Genomic DNA, 17,675 nt, shown 5'->3' on the forward strand with positions numbered 1-17,675 from the left:
AAATTTACACAATATCTTTCCACAATTCCAGCCCTACAAAGGATAATAGATGGAAAACATCAACATAACGAGCACCCCTATGTTCTTCTATACCCTAGAAGAAGCAAGAAAGTAATCTTTCAACAAATCCACACAAATCTCATTCTATGTCTTACAACAAAAACAACAGGAAGTGATAATTACCTTTTCTTAATATCTTAATATGAAAATTAATATTACCAACATATCCTAATTCATTGAAATCCAAAAAATATGAGGAATTAGAAATTTTTTGTTTGTTATCCAATGGTCTCTCTAATTTGGTAATTGGTGATATAGGCCCAATATTGTATAATCTATATACACTTCCAGCTTGTTTGTGACAGTGTCTTGCTGTGTACAACATAAGGGTTTTGAAATCTTGCTTCTCCTATCTCAACCTCTCTACTAGTAGTATTGTTTATTTCATGTTTTTACACTATACTATGGTTTTCAGAACAGCTTATATATTTCAAAAGTATTTATATACCCGAAAGAAACATAGACGATTAACTAGGGAGGTGGCTTGTAGGAAAGAGAACAACAAAGAGTGAGTCTGAATGCTTTACTTGACATTTGTAACTCTTGTATCAAGTTTGAAGAAGAGGACTTTATAAGTTACTCTTTTTCTGAGTTGAATGCTTTTCCAAATTATCACAGCCAATGAACCAGATTCTTACCCATGCCTAATTTCTGTGCCACCCTCCAAGCAGAACCATTGTTCATTAAAACAGTTGGTGAATGACTTTATACACACACCATTTCTTAAATGAATGTAACCTGTTCTCTGTGGCCTGAGAATAAAGTCACTCACTCCAGTCAAATAGTTTTGACCATAGCAGGAAGTCTGTATCCAAAAATCGTGCCTACAATTCATTCCTTGGTGCAGCAGAACTGTCAATTCTCAGCTTAGCTACGATGGAGGTAAAATCCTTTGGTGATGTGAGGGTCATTGAAATACAGCCTTATTACAATGAAACCCAATGTCTAAAAAATGTTCTCATTTTGGGCTTGTACCACAGTAAGAGCAATGATTTTAAACTCTACTAAATACAAAACAAGCAAACAAACAAAAAGACTTTATATATTTATGTTCATTTAAGAAAATAATTGTAATGATGTATTATTTTGAAATATACAGTTAATATCTTTGGAGTTATTTAAAATTTATATTGAGAAAAATGTATGTATTTTCAGTATTGCTGTAGACAAGCATCTACGTAACACTGTTAAATTGATTGTTGTTTTATATCAAACAACTTTTATAATATTCATTTTTAGTGTTATAATATTTTATAAATTTTAAGGAATATGTCAAAAAAAGATATTGTAGGTATTGAAGAGGGGGTCTCTGGGAGGAGTTGGGGTACAATAGGGGAAACAAGAATGTGATTTAATTCTATTTACTTAAAATATGTTTTTAAATGTTAACAAATTCAGATTAATTGAAATCATGTAACTTTTCTCATCAAAATGCAATAAAAGTTTTTAAAAAAAGAAAAACAGAAAAAAATGAGAAACTTAAACATCATTTACTCATCATGCAAGAGACTGAAGTAGCTTGATATATTAATAAGCATTGATCTAATAAATATCAAAGCATACTCATGGCCACATTAGATAATCCTTATACAGCATCTACTTGTGTAAAGATTATCTTTGCTCTGCCATGTCTCAGCCCACCCCTGCAAACATTTGACCAGAAAGTTCAGTATTAATGTATATTAATATTAATTCAAACATTTCAGTTAAAGAAAAGGAGGATGCTCACGCAGACCCTGAAATCCAGCCCATGAAGGAAGATGATGGAACATTTGGAGAATACAGGTGAGCCCTTGTTCCTTCCAGCCATGCCTACCCTGCCCTACTAAACACTACTCTCCAAAACTCATAGATTCTGAGCACAGATCCAATGAGCAGTGGGTCCTGCCTGGCAGCTATTACTTTAGAAACACACCATGTCAAAATATACCCATCCTTCTTGATTAAAACATTCTCAGTAAAAATATTCCATTCAAAAATAAGAAGCCTCATTAAAAAAATCTATTGAAGTCATAGGTTTAGAGTCAGAATATCTTCCATTCTGTTATTTTTTCCAGAGACACAAGATGTTTTTTGTTCAGCTTAGTAATTTCATTGTGTTGCAGTGAGAATTACAAGGGCCCTGCACAGCCTAAGAGTGAGGGAACTGTGCATTTATAAAACCAGTGTTAGAAAGACTGCTCTCTCAGGTTTTGTTTTTATTTTTGAGATTGAATCTCATTAAGTTGTTCAGGTTGGTCTGGGATTCACTACATAGGCGAAGCTGACTCCAAATTCATAATCTCCTCCCTCATAGTCATGAACCACTATGTGGCTGAAGAGAGAGAGAGAGAGAGAGAGAGAGAGAGAGAGAGAGAGAGAGAGAGAGAGAGGAGAGAGAGAGAAGAGAGAGGGGGGAAGAAGAAGGAGGAGGAGGAGGGGGGAGGGAGGAAGGGAGGGAGAGAGGGACAGAGGGAGGGAGGGAGAGAGGAAGGGAGAGGAGACGCATATGTGCGTGTTGGGGATCAAACTCAGAGATTTGTATAAACTAGGCAGGCACCCGAATACTGAACTACATGCTCAGCACCAAGACTTTTTAATCTTAGATTTATAAAATGCTATTTCAATACCTGCTCCCCCCTGACTTTTATTCAGAAATCAGGAGTACGTTGCTTTAGAAGCTATTAACTATTAAGAACTACCACAGCCACTCATCTAGCAAATTAACTCATAGAGTGTTAATAATACACTATTCATTTAACTTCATTTTAAGGAAAACATTATTATAAGCTATATACTTTTTAAAAGTTACTTTAAATGAAACTATTATAACCTGGATACTATAGATCTTTCAAAGAGAGGAATTAATGCTTTAGACATCATTAAAAACCAGTAAGTTTAGTCATGTATATCTAGTGTCCTGTGATAACTCTATTTATAAAATATTTTTATAACTTAGTTATCTAAATATACCGGAAGCCCATGTTGGTGCTTCATTTTTCTTAGAAGAAAATACTTTTGCATGAAATAAAATACTCACTACTGCGATTTCCAGGTCCCTTTGTAGATAAATATTTGCATCAGTTACTACCTGCCTCTAGATCATTTTTGACATTTCCATGTCAGTTTCGTGAGGGGACAACCAATGCCAATACAGAAAATGTAAAGCGGATTTAGAAAAAGCTTATGTGTCAGTGTGAGTATTTGTAGCAGCATCCATGAGGATGTGAGCAGGTCTGGCCTCCAGTGTCTCAGCACCTTAGCTTCTCCCCTCTTCAACAGAGAAAGATGTGCTTTCAAAAAGCTCTCATGATACTAGAACAATGTCTTGTGAGGGTTATCTTGATATCAGACATTGGCTCTGGACCTGGAAGTATTTGTCAACCTCAGGCAGCACCCACCCACTATGAGCAGTTTCCCATAGCACATGAGGGCAGCTCTGGGCAGCTGCATCTTATCCTGAAAGAATAGAAACCTTCGCTGGTATAACTCACTTTTCTACCTGTTTCTCCCATACACAGGTGAGCTGATACAAATTTAAGGACATCCTTGTAAAGTCCTTGTGGCTATGACCTCATACAGGATATGCACCACTCCCTTGTTTATTGATATGAAGTTACATCTTCAATATAGCCTGGAAAATACAGATTTGCATGAGTTAGAAATGTCATTGCACTTCATACATTCTCCACATTGTGATGAATTCACATTCTTATCATGCTTAAACAAATATGGCAATGTACTGCTCACCTTAAGACCCTCAAAATGTCAGTTTGCTATTATATTGATGTGAAGCTGAGACCCAGGATAATGTGACTTTGGGTAACTATTCTAATAGCACTAAACCTTGATTCAACTTAAGGTTGTGTTTTATGAACTCGCCGGGAATCAAGAGGCTATTCATCTTTTTTTTTTTTTTCAACTCAGCCATTAGCTCTGATTCCTTTATGATGCTTAATTTATATAGCTCTCAAATTTCATCATCAAGACAGTTTTCTAAGCATCAGAACATCTTCGGAAGTTTCTTTCCTGGTTCTGTGCTCTCTGAGTGACCCAACCACTTCCGGTATGACTGTGTTTTCAGAGCAGTACATAGCAAGTGCCTGGCTCCTCTCTTCATACCCACTATTTTGGTTTCCATCGACCAGCTCACATTTCTTTGTGTCAGTGTTAACTCATGCGTTTGCTGTGTCTGTGAAGCGTTTTCAGATGGATGCCTTTGGCTTTTGCTAAAGTTTCTCAGGATAGAGAGACTTTCCATTTGGGCCTATTGAATATAAGCCCGATTGGCACAAAGATAAAAATACTTGTCACACGTGTAATGACATTGATCCTGGAGGGGCCAAAGGAAATAAAGTTCTGATGGGTGTCTTCAACGCACAGCCCACCTCAGTGGTGTGATTCTGAGTGATATTGAGAGCTGATGAGGATGGCCCTTCATGGGAGACCACATCTCCCAGATTCTTGGACGTTGTTGTTGATGTGACCTCGTCCTTATGCTTGCAGACACTTCCTCAAGATGATTCCCTTTGGTCCTTTCCCTTTAGGACCTTTTAATCTGAGAGTCATACTTATGTGAAAACGGTTCCAACTATTTATGGAGATTTTGTTGTTGTTATTTTAATGGTACATTTGAGTGTTATTCTCTTCCCTAAATCCCCGGGGTCCTTTCTCTACTTTGCACCTTTTAGAAGCTCTGGGCTCTGTATTACCTAATGATTCTAAGTCTCCTGCATTCTGAAAATGAACTATAACGCTGACACACAATGAGGACTATTGTGGAAATGTAAATTCATTCCATTTGTGATTTGCACATTCACCAGCCTGAGGATGAAACAATTGTTGGCTGTAAGCCAGATAAAATACCATAGTGCAAAGAGGGATGGAACTTCCATAATGGCTAAATTTGATTTTTTTTTCATATGCTATATCCCTATACCCTCACTCCAATACCCACTCCTAAGCAGCTACCCTCTCTCAGAAGCTTGCAGCTTTCTTTGTTTGTCTCTTTAATTATACAGACAGTAGGATCTGCCTCCTTACTAGCATATAGAAAAATCAAAGAAACAGTGCAGCCAACTATGTAAGTATTTCCTTATTCTTTAGATGCATTCTCTTTAAAACAAGAGTGAGTCTAGGTTGTGAGCCATAAGACTGTGCTATGTGAACTGTGGTTTACTACTGCTCAAATGGAGGATTTTGCAAAGGGAATCTTGTCATTCATGTGGCCATAGCCCTGTTGCCAGCTTGCTGTCCCTTGTTCAAAGCTTGGCTGATACAAAGTTGTGTTGCATTTGGTATATGCTCCAGGCTTACTGTTCTCACAAATATGACTTGGTTGTAAGCAAAGTAAATAATAATGAGCTTTTACAGTGAACCAGCATAAAGTCTGGGGGTATGGATGTCAGTAACACTCTTGTGTGGTTTGATCCTGGTAGGATGGTTGCTGCAGGAAAATCAGATGTAATTATTAAATTTATTTGCTAATTTTTATTTTAGTAACCATTTAATGGTTGTGAACCAAGAACTGCTGAGAAAAAAAGAATGAATTCCCTAAAATATGTTCTCAGTATGAGAGAAAGAAAAATACAAGCCAAGGCTTTGTCTGTTATTAAAATTTTTTTAAAAATAATTAAAAATTGTAATGTTAAAATTTAAAGCATTTCTGAACTATTTTTGGAATTTACTCAACAGATGTTTATTGAGTGCCTACTATATGCCAAACCTTAGGAATATTAAATACAATAGAATTTAGTCTCCCATTGGGAGTTTATAATCTACTGAAGAATATAGAGAAATAGCAACAACTTGATGGGTCTGTGAAAAGTATCATTTCTTTTTCTCATCACATTGCTCAATATTCCTGGGCAGTTTTCATTACCAGTGTTGAACAGGCCAAGTATAGTAGCTCATGTTTATATTCTTAGCACTTGGGACACAAATGGCAGATAGATAAGAAATTCAAAGTTTGAGAGTGTTAGACAAGAAAAGCACAGAGGGGATGAACAAAAGAAAGAGTAAGAGGAGGAAGAAGAGGTAACAGCCACCCTTGGCATTCTTTCTGATTCTAAACAGAACACTTCCACATTGGCCATCAAAGATTCTGTTCACTGTAGTTTTCATGTAGGCATCCCTAACCCAATTAATGAAAATACTTTCCTTTTCTAGCATATTAAAGTTTTCCTCATGAATGATGTTGAACTCTATCATATGCTTTTTTCTATGTCTACTATGATGATCATACGGATCTTTTTCTCTCTACAAAAGTACAAATGGTAAATCTTATGAATTGTATTTTCATACTAAATCAAACTTGCATTCTTTGACTTGACCCAACTTGGGTATACTATATTACATCTTTAGTAGCTGGCTGCATTTGGCTTGTTATGGATCCAATCTCCTTTCCTATGTTCATGAGTTGTATCAACCTATAGCTTCACCTTTTTGTGCCATTTTCTTGATTTTACATGTAATTGTCATAAAAGTCTTATAACATTATTACAGAAGTGGTACTTCTGACATATACAAACTTTAACATCCCTAAACCAAACTTCAGACCTTCTTCTGAGCATCTCCTGTTCAGTGAAAAGGAGTAATGCCAAGCTATTTATATCAGACATCCTGATCCCATCATCCCATGTTGCTCCCTAACCAACTCATCAGGAAGTCCCTTTTGCTCTACTTTTAAAAATATGACTATAATTTGAGCATTTTGTATAAACTTCTTCAATATTTCATCCCAGTCCAAACCATAGCCACCTCTCTCCTGAATGATGGACGTCATCTTTTAACTTTAGTGTAGAGCACAGTACTTGTAAAGAGCCCCTGGTACATGTTTTAGACTGTGTAGCCCACATAGTCATAACCAGAACTCTGCAGTTCTGCTGATGCAGCAGCAAAGGAGCCATAGGCAATAGATCAATCATAAGTAGGTGTGGCTCGTTTGCCAGGGTTTACCAATCCCTCCTCTCCAGGGCAGGCTGCATCAATGCTTGATAGCAGAGTTGTGCTTTTAGGGTAATGTTGGTCAGGCCACAGTCCTCACCTATGAAAATACTCCCAGAGCCTCTATCTCTTAAACAAAGGCTCCTCCATAGCCATGGATCCCTGGCCTACCATTGCCACTCTATTTACTCTCTTTCTTACTCATTGTTTCAGTTCCAGCCAGAGCAAGCAGCTTCCTGTTTCTAGAAGATTCCAGGCCTGCGCCTGTCTCAGAACACTTGTACTGCTTGTTGCTTTTGCCATCACTGCTCTTGTTCTAGTAATCCTCATGCCTACCTCACTCTTAGATCCTTGTTCAGAAGCTACTTTTAAACAAATCCTTCCTGGAGAGCTTATGTCAACCCTTTATTCTCTTTTCTAGCTCCTTCTGTCCTCTCTACTCAAGTACTGATCACCTGTCACAACTAATTTTCTTTACCACATTGATTGTAAAGGTAGACATTTTAGTTTGTGTTGTTTGTTGTTATGACCCCAGCACCTATAATGACATCAACCTTAGAGCAGGCACTCACTAAACATTAAATGAGGGGAAGACTGGATAGATGATTAAATCAAATACATGACATGATAGATCTGTCCTGTGATGTAATAAGTGGAACCCAGGTGGCAAAATTCTACTTATCATTGAACTCTTCAGGAGCATATGCAGAGGTATTCAAGCAAAGTATAGTATAGACGTTTATCAAAGACGTTGTATAAGCTAATTTTAAAATAAGCTGGGTTTTGTGAGGGTTATGTCCTCTAAAATGTCCCCACCCCAAACAGGCTACCCCAATGCCCTGAGATTTCACTAAGTTCTATAGCTTGCTCAGATTGCAGCATGTACTTGTACGCTATTGGAACAGGTCATTTTGATAGCACATGCAAGTTTTGACACTCTTCTTAGAAAAATAAGAGAATTCTAGTAGAAAGTATCATGGAAGCAGACAGACTTATTTTTCTTTAAATCTTTGTAGCTTGACTAGAAAAAAAAAACCAATATTGTTAACAGTGATCTTATTGTCAACTGCTGTTAAAACATTGTGCTTCGGGTGACCTCTTTGTCACATCAGGTACACCAATGCTTTGTGTTCAGTACTATTTATCATTCCTATCTCACCTGGGGACTACTACTCACCTGGGTGACTACTAAATATTTTTTCAGTATTCCCCCCTGGCCCCCAATGTTACCTGTTAAAGAGTCGGCCAGTGTGCCCATACTAGTGGATAATAATTAAATTCAGTGACAAGTCAGACCATGTTAGGGGATATTCTTACATACAATGGATGCTCTTTGGCTTCCATGAGTTGTATTACGGATTCAACAGGGAAATAAGCAAAGTAATAATAGACTCCTGTAACGCTCTGCTGCAGTGCATGCCGTGGACTCCCACAGTTGTGTGCATAGCCCAGGGGAGAGGCGAGAAACAGGAAATGTTTACTTTTGTGAGTTTGGAAGCACTCATACCCTTTAGGGTTTTTGGGGGCATGCCATTTATGGTTCAAATATGGTGCTTTGATGTTGAAGTGTTTCTCTTTCCAAATTACTAAAGTTTTACCTATTGACCGAAAATTCTCCAGGAAAAGAAATAATGCTAGTGTGAGCTCTCGGTGTAAGGATGTGATTTTCTTCCTAGGCTGCTCTCATTTGTTTCCCCTGCCTCCTTTTAATGGATTTCTAGGTCTTTTGAAAGGTAAGGCAGAAAGAAGTTCACAAATCTGGCCTGCATTCAGTAACAAAATTATTCAAACTACACGATTTGGCTTCTCCTCCTGCCTCAGGAAAAAAACAATCCGTATGTCACATGTAACCAAAATCATGCTCCATTCACGTCCAAGGAGTCAGAGAAGGGCCACAGCTTAACACACTAACTCCCAACTGTCCTGAGCTCCGCACTGCTCCATTGAATTGAAACAGTGATGATTTGAGCTATCCTTTATCCCCTGCCACACCCCAATATTGCTTCTCATCTTTCCCAGATTGCATCCCAATCAGGCATCAGACTCCTTCCTTTAAACTAGCATGCACAATCGGAAAGTCACCTGCTCTGTTGCAGACCTGATCCAACCACTTCTGTGCCTGACTTCCATTCCAGCATCACCGTAGGCACTGGGGTCCACCTGGCAGTTACATTTGGCTGCAGGAGCTCAGGCATCCATATGCTTTTTCATAATTTGCATGCATGATCTGAAAAAAAAACAAAAAAAAAAAAACAAAAACAAGGCACTTTACCTAAATGCCGGTCTTACCAAAATTTTTATTTCCCCCCCAGTGATGCAGAAGATCACAAGCCTTTGAAAAAAGGAAGTCGAACACCTTCAGACAGGACTGTGAAAAAGGAAGATAGTGATGATAGTCTCGTTGACTATGGAGAGGGGGTGAATGGCCAATTCAACGAGGATGGCTCCTTTATTGGACAATACAGTGGTAAGAAAGAGAAAGAGCCAGCAGAGGGAAACGAAAGCTCAGAGGCCCCTTCTCCTGTCAACGCAATGAACTCCTTTGTTTAAGTCTTTAAGCTCTGTGCCAATGTCCCATCTCTCTGGAATGGCTATCCTGAACACTTGTCATCTCTCTCATACTATGGACATATGGGTAGAAAGAGTGTTTTCTGCAGTATATGAGTCTTATGAGAACAGAGCGAGAACATGACTCAGTCAGATGATACGTTGATATGAACTGGGGTGCAAAGCACATACTTCTTTTGTTCAGAGTGGGTTTTCTCCATTTCCTTGGAACCGATTAAAAAGAAATACAACACCATCAATAGATTACATTATTCCCTGTGCGGGATACAATTCAATAAGATGCATGAAACATGCTGCACAGAGGACACACCTGTGTATGTGATTGCGATGTGGTTGGGTACTTTGTTGACACTATCCTCAGCTGAACCCTAAATATGAATTCCGTTGTCATTGTGGAGAGTGTTGCTGTAGTGTTCTCTAGAGCTTCAATGTCTCTGTGGACATTGTTGTGAAACTTGTGACTATGTCTAGCTGTTGTTAGTCTTTTTGAGAGACTGTTAGGAACAGTATGTACAGTATATACTTGCTACATGAGTTACTTCTGACAGTTGCATCTGCTAATGCTCGCCAAGACTCTGTCATGTGTGGGTTTGCTCCCGCCACTTCCTAGGTTTCTTAACCTGCCGGGTTTCAGAGCAGCAGATTTCCACTTACTACACTATCTATGCTCAGTCCTTTGGGGGCATAAACATTGCGTATTGTGACACCTTCTGGAATGTATGCCATACTCAAAGAGTTGAAGTCAAAGCTCTCAAGTGAAATTTTAAATTTTAGTCCAGAAAGCACAGGGTGAGACACACACAGTGCCTTCAGACAATAAGCGTTCCCTGACTCCCGTGCTCTGTATCGGCCAGTGTGGGCAACCCCCTCCTAAGCTACTATTGTCGTTGGAAAGGACATTTTTCAAAGGCAGAGATAATGCAAACCGTAGCGCGGAAAACTGTGAACATATGAACAAGTTTATTTGAAAGGGCTTTTTCTTCACAAATATCAAACCCAAAGCTCTGTCATTGGCTGGAGCACATGATGGTTTTGTGGTCTTTGGTGGTTTCTAGCCAAACAAGTCAAGTTGAAAAAGGGAAATGATATGGTTGGAAATGGGTAGAAAAACCAAATGATGGCAGAAGTGAAAGCATACAACAGCATGCCAAAAGTACTAGATTATTCACTCTGCCTAGACAAGCTCTCAAATTCCGCAGCACTCAGCAATGTGTACGCAAATTGCAACAGGCACAGTCCAGAATCTGAGAAGTCTGACTAGCGCTTCATTAGGCCAGCAGTCAAAGGGATCACACCTACAGTCTAAAGAACAAATACATATATCCTATCATAGCCATAAGCAATGTGTGTGAAATGGCTTACCTCCAAAATAGAAATCTATGACAGCCTATGGTTGAAGGAACGCTCAATTTCAGTTGCCAACAAATTGGTTTCTCATAACTTGCATCAAGTTTAATTTTAAGTAAAGCCTTTTATATGTAGGTATTCTGTTGAATTTGTAAATATACTTAAAGTGTAGAAGCTATATGCTCATAGGTGTTACGTGCAAATAAACACGCAAGCAATGTTTATGTTCTCCCGTGTGAGAAGTAAACTCATTGATGAATGTAGTATGTGAGACCAGAACAAATGCCTTTCATGGAATTTTGGATTTTAGTTTTGTTTTTTTTTTTGTTTTTTGTTTTTTGTTTTTGTTTTTGTTTTCACTCTACTTTTGGCTGTGAAACTGAAATAGTGAACTTTTTTTTTTTAACCACCTCTTCAGCCTGTTGCTGGCTGACATCCTCAGCATTTTGCCAATAGAGTGCTTAAGGATTTGTCATCTGATGTGCACAGGCTCAGCTTGTTTTCAAAGTGATCCCCAAATGAAGTGGCGCTAAATACTCTCACCTCTTCATATTTATTCTCCATGATCGAAAATACAAAAATAACAGGACAGTCTTGCCTCTGCTTCAGAAAGCACAAAGACAAAAGCTACTTTCAAATTCGTCAATGTCATCAGTGGAAAATGAATGTAAAGTTTCTGCTCTTCAATAACTATGGATGTTAAGTTTCCCTGTGCGTGGAACAGCCACGTCTGTAGATAACCACAGGCGTTCTGTTAAAAGTGAAAGATTCAGTGTGGTTTTAAAGCCCCTCCCTCTCTGTGCTTAGTCATGTTCCTGGTGGGGTGCGGGTGTGTAGCAGGTGTACTGGGGCAGGACAATGCCGCTGGACTTTCACCTGAAAAGTAACTGGTGAGTTTTAGCTTCTTCAAGCCTGTACTTCCAAAGATTTTTGAAGAAATTGTGACATTTTTGTTTCATTTTTAAAAGACTTAGGACTTTATCACAAAAGTAAAAAATCAGAATTAGTGAGATAGCAAAATCAGGAACTTTTAACTGAAAGGTTAGTTAAGCAGGGAGAGGTAGCAATGGTCCTTTGAAAACAGCTGAACAAGTCTAGTTCTTTGTCGTGTCTCAAAAAATGCCCGATTGTTGGTGCCCTGTCCATACAACCAGTGCAGACCTCCTAGCTCCTTAGCCACGGCTAATTTGTATTTCTCATCATGGCTGTTGATGAGAGAGTTTGAACACTCATACATATTACACATATGTCATCTGCTTCCTTCTCTCCACCTTCATTCTTCCGTCTCCAAGCTGTATAGCTGTGCAAACATCCAAGCCTACAATTATCCACATTGCACCACCTGCCCCTTATTCACGGGCCCGTGGTCCCAGAAGTGCATCCCGGAGACCGACCTGCCTTGCGCTCTCAGAGTTATTTAGATAACATGCTATGAAATGAGTCGGAGATGTCATAAAGAGCTCAGGATTCCTCTCCCAGAGAACATGTTGGTTGCTGTCTCAGGCCCTCCCTTCTCTGTCCTCAGTGTGGGGCCAAAGGAACAAACCTTAGCTTCGTTCTACATCATGACACTGCTCCGTGGCAACAGGGCCTTTGAAACTTTAAGCGTAGCCTCAAAAATGATCTTGTTGTTATAAACAGGTATAAACCATCTTCTTCACGGGGTTTTAATGGCCTTCGAGGTGAGGGGAGTCGAGGAACTCAGGGATTTTTAGCCACAGAAAGAATTCACTTCCACTTGAGACGTTTCTACAGCTGACCACCAGAGGGCGCCGGCGCTTCATACTGTGTAGAAGAAACGTGCTAGAGAAAGCGGACTAAGGACACTGAATCGGTTTGGATAATTAAATGATGACCTGATGGTGCAGAAAATGATCGCCTACTCCTACTAGGGAAATGAGATTGCAGGTCTCCCTAGTGAGTTCACAGCTCCAGAGCGGAAGCATGAGTATATGAGCCTTTTGCATAGTTTTTTTTTCTCTTAATTGGGCCTAGGTGAGTCAGGGGAAGAGTTGCCCCCAATCCACTGATCCACTGGCCATGTTTGTTAGGTGTGTGTGTGTGTGTGTGTGTGTGACGATAAGGGAACTTTAAAATGGCCTCACCTCCTTTCTTTAAGGATACTATTTTTATCTGCCACCAATGGTTTGATATTTTATTATTTGAATAGAACACACACAAAAGTAGTTTAAACACTACACTCAGCTCTTATGATTCACTTAGGAGACGGGGAGAGAAAAGCAGAAACTATCACCGCAGTATTTGTACTGAGTAGTGGCTCAGTGGGGTGGAAAGATCAGTCCCAGAGAGAAATAAGGATTCATATTCCAACCCCACCATCAGCCAGCAGTGTGGCCTGCAGGAACGCCTTCTCTCGCCATTCCCTAAACATTCAGACAATGGTGGGGCAGATAGTGTCTAGTATGCCTTTCTAGTTTAACCCTGCGTGTCCTAGTCACAAAGCAAAACAATCTGAGCATTTGCTAAAGCCAGGAACAAACACAAGCCAAACCAGGTGTGAGTCCTGCTCCTGTGTGGCCCGGAGCCTAGGTTCCGAGACAGCTATACTCAAATGGCTTCCTGCATGGGCGCGAGTCCTCACTTAGGTAAGAGCTCAGAGGGGTAAGCATAAGTAGTAATAGTGCTGTCCACCTTGGTATGGTGGTCAGGAAAGTGACTCGGAGGAAGGAAGTGTACCCTGATAGGAGAAAGTCAAGGAGAAGCTGTAGAAAATCAAGGGGGGCAACGCTGGCAAGCAAGGTCTCCATGCTTGCCCAGATACAGAGGCCAGGCTATGCCGGGTCTGAGGATCATGTGACAAGAATCTACACTTAGTCAAGACGCAATGAAAATTGAAGAACTTCTATGATTAAGAGCGCAAGATTAAGCCATGGGGCCCAGAGGAAACTGCCAAGAAGAATAGGAGCTAGAGGGCTGAGGATGACACGAGAGCCAGAAACTCTCAATGTAGTGCCTGGGAGCAGGAGAGCGCCCTCTGCAGGAGACCAGTTACCAGGCGCTTGATGTCGCTGCAAAGCAGGAAGTAGAAGTGAGGGAAAGACCGTTGCAGGAATGAAAGTCAGATGTGTCTGCCAGGGCCTGGACACCTCCCCACTGACAGATGTCCACCCATTAGTCACCCCTGTCTCTTCTTTTCTGGCTGTCTACTGTCTTTCAAACAGCTCAGGTATCTCTGAGACAAACAGGCTTTTGCATCAGTCTCCAATGCTTCCGTTATCAGCCGTCCTCCAAGTTTCATGGTTAAAATGGTTGAAATAATAGCAGAAGCAGTATATGGGGATAATTGTAAAAGCCACCACTGGCCAGACAGTACATTCTTTTGTTCCTTCTATGGCTGTAAAATTCCCCAGTCCTGCTCAGCGTGTCCTGTAGACTGAGTCTTTCTTCAGCTCTAAGTGTGTGACTCATTATCTCAGCAGGTGACTCAAACAAAACAGAATCTTTCCATCAGACATTATCAGCTGGCTCATTGAAATCTCCTGCCAGTATTACAAACTCAATTCTTGTTTACCCTGGCCCACAAAGTCTTTATTTTCATTATCTGAACTGTGGCTTGACCGTCACTAGGAAAAACCACAGATGATTCTAATGTGTAGCCAAAGTGGAAACTGGTGTAGGCAAGATTATCCTGTGCTACTGTGCAAGTAGTCAGGTGACAGTATTTTAAATAGGTTCCTCAACACAGCCCAAGGGTGGATTTCAAATTCTCTTCTATGCTCCACATAAAATGAATCTAGAGAGAATAGACCCCTCCTCATATATTGCTGATGGGAATATAAAATGGTTCAGCCACTTTGGAAAAGAGTTTAGCAATTTTTTAAAATGTTGAATGTAAATTTACTGTGTGACCACAATTCAACTCATAAGTCTAGACCCAAGAGAAATGAAAACCTACATCTAGCCACAGGCTTGTGCATACATGTTCAGAAAGTATCAACCGTAACACCTAGAAAACAACCCCAGTGGCTATGAGCAGACAGGAGCTGAACAGAGAGTACATCATATGCATAGATGGGATAGCTGCACAGTCAGATGGAACACTATTGACAAGTTGTATAATGGATTGATGCATACAACAGTGGGAGGACCTCCCAAAACATCAAAATTTAAAAGTCAAGCACAAAGCCTGATATTCTAATTTACCTGATTGTCCAAAAAGGCAAACCTGTGAAAACCTGAGGTAGCTTAGTGTCTCCAGCTGAAGGAGGTGGAGGCAAGATTAACTTCAAAGCTGGGCAATGGTGGTGCACACCTTTAATCCCAGCACTTGGAGACAGAGCCAGCCAGATTTCTGAGTTCAAGGCTAGCCTGGTCTACAGAGTGAATTCCAGGACAGCCAGGGCTACACAGAGAAACCCTGTCTCAGGGGAGTGGGGGAAAGATTAACTTCAAATTGGTGTGAGGGCTCATCCTGGAGTACGAAAAAATTCTTGAGTTTTATGGTAAAAAACAAGTGAATTATGATATGAAGTTACACTTCAGTAAAGCTTATATTGGTCTGAAGAGTGAGTAGAGTTCTGTATAAATGAGGTTTGGGATGAGTACATCCCCACAGCATGGACCTGTCTCTTCCTGTTTCTTCAAGGATGCTGCAAGGCCATCAACTCCAGATGTTCCCCCTAGAACAGCCCCATCACTTGGTAGAATCACATTCCTTGGCTGCTCTAATTGGTAGGAATAGGAATGACTTAGCTTTGACATTATAGGAAGAAAACAGGTACTGTTCATAACAAAACAACAACAAACTTCAAATAGTTCAAATGCCCATAATAGATAAGTGGCTATACAAATTCTAAAATGTGTACCACTTTCAGACCATGAATCAGCAGTAAGTACCAACCCTGGGTGCAAGTGTCTCTGCCACTGAGTGAAAGGAACCAGACACAGAGGTTTTGTTCGTATGAAACATTGGGGCAGGGAGAACTACTGTACAAGGAAAGGGAGCAGATGTGTGACTGTCGGGGAGAAGTTTGCAGAGTAATTTACCTCTGAGATGCCAAGAGAACTTATACAGATGATGGAAGGAATCCATATTTCAATTGTGAGGGTAGTTATAGGAGAATTTGTTCATCAGGACCCAAAACTATATGCTTAAAGTAAGTGTGCTTTGTTATATATGTTGTATCTCAATAAATTTGATTTTGAAAGGAAAATAAACTGGACAAAAGTGACTTCTCCCCTTCTTCTCTTTCTTTTTTCATTTGCTTACCCCAAAATGGGGTGGGCATGGGGGGCCTCTGGTTCTGCCTTGTCCTCATGTGAGGAACAATGTCTGAATTTTGAGAAGTATGTGATGGCCTTCTTACTACCTGCTCAGTCGGTTGTGTGTGGCATTGTAGGTCAGGCCAAGATTACAGAACATGTGTAGACTTTCTTGGTTGGGTGGCCTCATGGGCCTAAACAAGGTGAGAATTGAGAACCCAAATATGAGTGGCAATTAAATCCAAGATCTGTAAGCCCATCTTAGAAATGAATTAATATTTGATTTTCATTCATGCAATTGTTTTTTTGTGTGTGTAGACAGTAATATATATTTTCCTTTATACAATCAACGTATAATAGTTAAAGAGGGTTTAATCCTTATTAAGCAAACATTTTTGCATACACAGCCTTCTCTTTATCTTTCTGTGCCGTTATCATTTGTTTGACTTTAAGCAACTCTGCCTGGATAGCTGTATCTCCTGGGGCTATCTCCTGTGCCTTCTTAAGATCAGCCAATGCTTGATCATATTCTTTTAATCCTTGCCATCCTTGCGCTTTTCGGTATAGTGCTTTAGTATTTGAAGGGTCCATTTCAAGAGCCTCCAAGCAACTGTCAATTGCCCCCTGCCAATTTGACATCTTCAATTTACAAGCACCAATATTCAACACACAACTTAAGGCTATAGGTTGCAGTCTGGATATATCTGCTTTCTCAATAACAGCCTTTGAACTATCCACGTACCTTAAAACCTATTTTTTAATAGCCATCTCCCAGTTCTGAGACTTGAAAAAGGTATTTCCAATGTTTTTTAAGTCTTCAGATATTAATAAAATTTTATCTACATCTTTTAAATCTATATCTGCAAGTGAAGATGTCCCATCCATTCGTGCAATTGTTAATCTGTGCTCTCAAGTCAATTCCCAACTTAGTCCTCAAGGTCCGTGCCTGACAGGAGTTACTCCCACTTTAACACTGGGGTTTGAGTTGCAAGCTTGTTGTAACACAGAGGAACCTTCTCAGTTCTAGCTCTGTGACAGGCAACCTTTGGAGCCTTTCTGGAGTTGGACTTTTTATCATCATCCTTACTCCTTCCTGAAATCAACCTGAACTTTTCTAAGCAGAATCCTGTTTCCCAGCTTTCAGTTTCCCATCAAAGTGAGAACTAATTGATATCTCAAAAATAATCACCATTTGTTTCTCCCTCTTCCTAGATGTTATTCTTTAGGTCTCTGCATGGTCCACTCATTTTCCAGGCTATACAAGGGTTGTGTATCCCACATTACCCTGTCTACAAATAGCATCTCCTCTCTTCTCTTCTCCTCCCCTCTGCTCCTCTCCTCTCCTCTCTCCTCCCCTCCCCTCCCCTCCTCTCCTCTCCTCTCCCCTCCCCTCTTTTCCCCTTCCCTCTCTTCTCCTCTTTTCTCTCCCCTTTTTCCTCTCCCTACTCTATTCTACCTTCTTACCCTCCTCCACCCTCCTCCATCTCCCTCTCTCTGTCTCTCTGTCTCTTTTTGTGTGCCTCTCTTTGGTTTGTATCATATTCTCTCCTCTC

General features: G+C 40.1%; 1 protein-coding gene and 1 pseudogene across 31 annotated transcripts in view; one reads left to right on the top strand and one right to left on the bottom strand.

Annotated features, from left to right (window-relative positions):
* The window catches only part of Nrcam (neuronal cell adhesion molecule), a 283,437-nt gene extending 267,346 nt beyond the window's left edge, over positions 1 to 16,091 (top strand). For 29 of the 31 annotated variants that reach the window (XM_031357027.1, XM_031357036.1, XM_031357025.1 and 26 more), the window contains 2 exons: positions 1,767 to 1,845; positions 9,297 to 16,091. In XM_031357027.1, the coding sequence (XP_031212887.1) occupies positions 1,767 to 1,845; positions 9,297 to 9,534 (317 nt within the window). In that variant the 3' untranslated portion in view covers positions 9,535 to 16,091. Of the gene's footprint in view, positions 1 to 1,766; positions 1,846 to 5,060; positions 5,119 to 9,296 lie in introns of those variants that run through there. The other 2 variants (XM_031357045.1, XM_031357054.1) reach the window with 2 other exon arrangements.
* Positions 16,092 to 16,482: 391 nt separating this feature from the next.
* LOC116080609 lies at positions 16,483 to 17,018 on the bottom strand (annotated as a pseudogene).
* Between the last annotated feature and the right edge of the window lie 657 nt (positions 17,019 to 17,675).

The sequence above is a fragment of the Mastomys coucha genome, unplaced genomic scaffold (assembly GCF_008632895.1).
Source record: "Mastomys coucha isolate ucsf_1 unplaced genomic scaffold, UCSF_Mcou_1 pScaffold6, whole genome shotgun sequence".
NCBI lineage: Eukaryota > Metazoa > Chordata > Mammalia > Rodentia > Muridae > Mastomys > Mastomys coucha.